The 6592-nt window shown below is 47.0% G+C and overlaps 1 protein-coding gene across 1 annotated transcript; it reads left to right on the top strand.

Moving 5' to 3' along the window:
* The first annotated feature begins 514 nt into the window (after positions 1–514).
* On the top strand, positions 515–5125 carry LOC124652579 (probable ethylene response sensor 1). Its single transcript, XM_047191615.1, has 6 exons — positions 515–610; positions 1621–2610; positions 3282–3650; positions 3736–4002; positions 4216–4346; positions 4432–5125. The coding sequence occupies exons 2-6, from the start codon at positions 1705–1707 to the stop codon at positions 4670–4672; spliced, it is 1914 nt and encodes a 637-aa protein (XP_047047571.1). The 5' UTR covers positions 515–610; positions 1621–1704; the 3' UTR covers positions 4673–5125.
* The last annotated feature ends 1467 nt before the right edge of the window (positions 5126–6592 follow it).

The raw sequence follows: 6592 nt of genomic DNA, 5'->3' as shown, positions 1-6592 counted from the left end.
CAAATCGATAAAAAGAGAAGCTTGCCCTAGAAAGTAGTTCACCGATTTCGAAGCTAAGTTACGTAGTTCATACGATCCAAAAGGAGAACTAGCCCTAGACTAGCTCGACAACTAAAATAGCTAGCCTGGGTGCTTCACGGGAACTTGCGGGCGATCGGAGCGGAGCTTCACGTACGCGTCGTCGATGGAGTCGGAGGAGGGGTGGTAGTCGAAGATCGCGAAGCCTCGCCTCCACATCACCCCTTTTCCTACTTATGATCCTTTATAAAAAAAAAATTGAGTTAACTTGCACGAACATTTTCCAGTGTGGCTGTTGTACATTTGACACTACGAAAACGGTCAAAGTTATTTGTTGTCTTTGTTTTTGTGAAATGGGTGGTGGTGTTTGGGGTTTGGTGGCGACTTGGCTGTGTTTACTTGCGGTAAGCAGGCAGGCGGTGGGCCCAGCCCCAGTGTCAGTCAGTGCTGAGCTGAGCTGAGCTGGGTTCGTCCCCCCCTGGCCTCACCCCGAGCCTTTCTTCCTCCTCTGACTTTCCCCACCGCCGACTCCAACTCCGGCGCCCGCCCCGCCCCGCCGCGCCCCGACCCGCAACCACCGGAAGCGCCCAGGGTAACTAACTACTCCTTTCTCCTCGTCTCCTTCTTCCTCCCGTAGCTAGGAGCTCTCTGCGTGCTGCTACTGCAGCCTCTGCTGCTCCCCTGCATCGGTCTTGCAGCGATCTTCCGCTTGACCTGGATCTGAGGCGCGACTCGCCGTCCTTGTTCAGCCATCGCCAGGAGCTGCTGTGCTCGCCGCCTAATTGAGCTGCTCCCCGGTGGAAATCGGAATGCCGCGCTTAATTTGCAGTACTGCTACTAGTATTATTAACCATGAACTGAAGATTGAAAGAAAATCCTACTATTAGATTGTTCATGTTTTTAGGACTTACATCTCTAAATATACACCTGTTTAGCTAGCTGGAGGAGCACCTGCTGCTATGGTTGCTAGCTAAGCTGCTCCAACCCCACGGAAATCGAAATGCCACTCTTGTGCCCATGCGCTGCAGATTGAGCATCCTGCCCGTTTGTTTAGTATAACACCTCAATATCTTCAGGCTATGCTAGTTATATAACTACGTGGATTTACCGATTTATACAGCAGCCTCCGTGTGTAACATCAATCAGTTCATGCCACAACTTATATATATGGATGGATGGATAGGTGTTATAATTTTTTTTGCTTTCTTTCACTTGAATTGTTTCGCTTTTCTTTCCTAGGGAATGCCCTTGGCCGTGGCCTTTGTAATTAATACATGATTGGTAATGGCTGAATGCAGATAAACTTAACAGCCTAAACTAAGTACTCATGTCTTCTGCGTGACACGAGACATGCTGTTATCCATGCGCCACCGCTGTGGGTGATCTTGCTTAAGATCGTGCTAAAACGCTAGATTACATAATAAGATCCTTGCTTTTACTATGTGAAACATACCAAAAGGCTCTATTACCCCTTTTAACTGAAAAGGACAATGCAGTATGGATCTTGTTTTCTTCACTTGAATTAATCGACCTTGTTTCATCCGTGATGATTCAAACTGCCATAATGTCCTCACACTTGTCTTTTTTTTTCATCTTCTCCAGGAAACAAACAAATGCTGGCCAGGACAACAGCAACATTCCTCTAGCTAGACACTTCTTAGCCTCCCTCCAACTCAGTCTAATAAAATGGAGGGCTGCGACTGCATCGAGCCCTTCTGGCCCACCGATGAGCTGCTCATCAAGTACCAGTACATCTCCGACTTCTTCATCGCGCTCGCCTACTTCTCCATCCCGCTCGAGCTCATCTACTTCGTCAACAAGTCCTCCTTCTTCCCGTACCGCTGGGTGCTCATCCAGTTCGGCGCCTTCATCGTCCTCTGCGGCGCCACCCACCTCATCAACCTCTGGACATTCGCCACACACAGCAGGACCGTTGCTATCGTCATGACCGTCGCCAAGGTCGCCACCGCCGTCGTCTCATGTGCCACTGCCCTCATGCTCGTCCACATCATCCCGGACCTGCTCAGCGTCAAGACCAGGGAGCTGTTTCTCAAGAAGAAGGCAGACGAGCTTGACAGGGAGATGGGGCTCATACGCACCCAGGAGGAGACGGGCCGGCATGTCAGGATGCTCACCCATGAGATCAGGAGCACGCTCGACAGGCACACTATCCTCAAGACCACCCTGGTTGAGCTTGGCAGGACTCTGGGTCTGGAAGAGTGTGCATTGTGGATGCCGTCCCGTAGCGGTTCGAGCCTTCAGCTGTCGCATACCCTACGCCACCAGATCCCCGTTGGCTCGTCTGTGCAGATCAATCTTCCTGTTGTCAACCAGGTATTCAGTAGCAACCGGGCCATTATTGTGCCACATACGTCTCCTTTGGCAAGGATCAGGCCTGTCCAAGGGCGATATGTCCCGCCGGAGGTGGCTGCTGTCAGAGTTCCCCTGCTGCATCTTTCAAACTTCCAGATAAATGATTGGCCCGAGCTCTCTGCGAAAAGCTTCGCGATTATGGTTCTAATGCTACCATCTGATAGTGCAAGGAAATGGCATGTTCATGAGCTGGAGCTTGTCGAGGTCGTCGCTGATCAGGTTACTACTACACTTTGCTCTGGCTTTTTCATTTGTGAATCTTTTTGCAAAGTAAATAGCTTTGTAAATGTACTCCTGGCGCTATCAGCATTCCATTTGATTTTTGTTCAATCATTTCCTCATAGTAGAATAATCAATAATATAAAGTTTCTTTTACAGTTTCCCAATGGCTAATTGATTTGTCAAAACAGCAAATAGCAAGGTGGGGTGTTTGACTCTTGTCAGACAAAGAATAGAGCCATTGGGTAGATATTCTTCTTGGATCCAAGAAATAGCTAGCTAAACTGCTGCAGTGCATGAAACCAACTCTAGAACATTTTTACATCTTGAATGCACAGCTACTTTATCTTTTAGTGAATCAACCTTTTCATTTGTTTTTTTCTTTTCCTGTTGTTGTACTGTTCTGTTTGCTTTCCTCTTCTTATTGATGTGTAGCTAATGTTTTTTTTCTAATGAACATGAATTAACTCCATAGTTTCATTTTCTGTTATGAAATTTACAGTCCTTGAAAAACTGTTCTCTACCTAGAAAATTTTGTGCTGCATTCCATGTTGTTTGTACTTTCGGTTTTGAGCGATTGTGCACATGCAAGCTAGTTACCTATGTTAACATGCATGCTGAACTAGCACTCTACACTGCTCTAATGAGATCGTATATGGTACCGTCTCCAGGTCGCTGTTGCCCTCTCACATGCGGCTATTCTCGAAGAGTCCATGCGAGCACGTGATCTACTCATGGAGCAGAATGTTGCCCTAGATTCAGCCCGGCGAGAGGCTGAAATGGCTATCCGTGCCCGCAATGATTTCCTAGCTGTGATGAACCATGAGATGCGAACCCCGATGAACGCAATAATTGCCCTTTCCTCCTTACTACTAGAAACCGAACTCACCCCTGAGCAGCGCTTGATGGTGGAAACTGTATTGAAAAGCAGTAACCTTTTGGCGACACTCATCAACGATGTTCTAGATCTTTCAAAACTTGAGGATGGAAGCCTTGAGTTGGAGATAAGTGCGTTCAATCTCCATGCAGTTTTCAAAGAGGTTCGTATAGTTGCCCTACCAACCACCAAATGTCATTGATGCATAATACTCTAATCTGATTTTTTGTTATTCAATGGCATTGCAGGTGATGAGTTTCGTCAAACCGATTGCAGCCATAAAAAAACTCTCTGTGTCGGCTATGTTATCCCCTGACATGCCCCTATCTGCCATTGGCGATGAGAAGCGGCTGATGCAAACCATTCTAAACGTCTGTGGTAACGCTGTTAAGTTTACCAAGGAGGGCCACATCTCGCTCCTAGCTTCCGTCGTGAAGTCTGAATCTTTAAGAGAGTTCAGAAGCACTGATTTTCATCCGATTGCCAGTGACGGTCATTTCTATGTAAAAGTTCAGGTAAAGATTACTACATTATACAAGCTCCATGTTCTAATCATTGTAGCAGCGGAACATGAGAGAATTATATTAATTGCGACCTTGTCATAGTTTCCACATGACTGGGGCATGGCGTATCGAAAACAAGAAAAGAAAAGAAAAGAAAAACTGAAGTTTCGCCACCTTGTTGGTTAATGTGTATATAATTAAACAACCTCTCTTCATTAATTTCAGGTTAAAGATACTGGGTGTGGCATTAGCCCTCAGGATCTCTCCCATGTGTTTACAAAGTTCGCGCACACTCAAAGCGGTGGAAACCAGGGGTACAACAACGGCAGTGGTCTTGGGCTTGCGATTTGCAAAAGGTACTACATGATTGCTTTAATAAATTCGCCATGTGAAAGACTGATGGATCGCCGAGTCTCTGATGACGAACATCACTGTCTCCAGATTTGTGAGCCTTATGGGCGGGCACATATGGCTGGAGAGTGACGGCGCAGGTAAAGGTTGCACGGCGACATTTATCGTGAAGCTGGGTGTGTGTGACGCGTACCAGCAACCACCGGCGATGCCCCTGGTGTGGCCGAGCCACGCCAACTCCGACCCTTCTGGCGGCCCAGCGGCGGCGGCGGCTCGCAGGGAAGAGAGGGGGATGTCTAACCTGAAACCTAGGTACCAGAGGAGTGTATGATAGATGATATCTCAACTGATAGTCTAATTTTGTGGGTAGCCGCCTTGTTGGGGAGCTGGAAGGAAGCTGTACGCAAAATGTAAAAAAGAAAAGGACAAAAAGAGGGAGGCAGCGATCTGATCTGATGGGTGTTATCTGATGTTGCTGTGCGATTAATAGTGCATAGAGACAAGTAGGAGGGTATCGTTGCAGGAACTGATGAACCACAGTTACATGATATGCTGCTGCTGGTCCGATCTTGCATGAGTGGGTGCATATTTCACACCCACGGTCAGTGTAGTGCTTCCTTTCCAGAACCGTGGTTAATGGAAATGAATTGTCCATGAATTTGTGGCTGAAGTGTAAAATTCTGTAAAGATGTTATGCATTGGGTTGGGACACTCCAGTCAGGTATTTTTAAGATCGAGCAAGCACAAGTGAACACCAACATGACTAGCACTTTGTTGCTGAAAACTTGGATCCATCGGTCTCTTTTCATAATTTGGGCCCATAAATCGCTGAAACTTTTGGCTCCTCTGCTATCTACAGAATTGGTTGTTTGTGTACCCACAATTCCTGTGCTCGGATTTGTGATTGTGGAAGCCAACCAAAAATGCATTCCCATGCTGATGCTCGCTCAATTAACGCACTATAGATGGAGAACATCCTTGATCAATGTTCCCGGAATTAGTTGGAGCAACAAAAAATCGCTGATACTCAATAAAAATCGATAAAATTGTTCCTCTAACGAAGAAAGCATGTCAAATTATCAATGTAACTATGTATGCACCTCCAGCCGTTGGCGCTCCCCACGGCCAAATCCGGCTCTAAATAGCGCCGGATTGGATGAAACTTTGGCGTGGGGCGCGCCGAAGTTCCAGCCGTCTCCCAGGTAGACGCTCGGAGATCGGCGTTTTTGTCTTGTAGTTTCACAAATAAACATTACCGCTCGGCGAATTTGACAAACTTTGCCAATATTTGGCGTATTTTTACAAATAAAACGTTACATTTCAACAAAACAAGCAAATAATTTGACAAGTTTTCAAACAAACCAAATGAAAACTAGTTGGTGTTGCTTCGAAGCCTCCATATGTGCTCCACCAGATCATCCTGCAGCTGTTGATGCATTGTGGAGTCTCGAATCTCCTGACGTGTAGCGATGAACGCAGCCCACGATGCCGGCACCTGGTGATTAGGCTGTGCAAGAGTACCTTCTCTGTCATATGGTGCAACTTGTTCGCTCAGAGGAACCGGATACTTTCACTCATTCTCGATAATCATGTTGTGTAAGCACACACAACAGTTCATCACCTCCCACATCTGATCTTTGGACCAAGTCAAAGCAGGGAACCGGACTACAGCAAATCTCTGCTGGAGGACACCAAATGCACGTTCGACGTCCTTTCGGTAACCTTCTTGTTCCTTGACAAACTCCACCTCCTTCGGGAGAACGGGGCTTGAGATAGTCTTCACAAATGTTGCCCACTTTGGATAGATACCGTCTGCAAGATAGTATCCCTTGTTGTAGTGCCGGCCATTGATCACAAAGTCAACCGGGGAGCATGACCCTCAACAAGCTTGGAGAAGATCGGCGAGCACTGCAAGACGTTGATGTCGTTGTTGGATCCCGGCATACCAAAGGAGTGCCAAATCCAGAGATCATGGGTAGCCACTGCCTCAAGTATCACAGTGCAGCCTTTTTGTGACCCTTGTACATTTCCTGCGAGGCAAACAGATAGTTCTTCCATTTCCAATGCATGCAGTCAATGCTTCCAAGCATCCCTGTAAATCCTCGAGCTTCATTGAAAGCGAGGATCTGAGCAGTGTCTTCGACAGTGGGTGATCTCAAGTAGATGTTCCCGAACACTGCTATCACCGCCCTGGAGAACCGATAGAAACAATCAAGGGCGGTGGACTCCGCCATTCGAAGATAGTCATCGG

This window comes from Lolium rigidum, chromosome 5 (genome assembly GCF_022539505.1).
Source record: "Lolium rigidum isolate FL_2022 chromosome 5, APGP_CSIRO_Lrig_0.1, whole genome shotgun sequence".
Classification (NCBI taxonomy): domain Eukaryota; kingdom Viridiplantae; phylum Streptophyta; class Magnoliopsida; order Poales; family Poaceae; genus Lolium; species Lolium rigidum.
The sequence above is the reverse complement of the archived record's forward strand: the minus strand, read 5'-3'. Positions and strand labels throughout refer to the sequence as shown.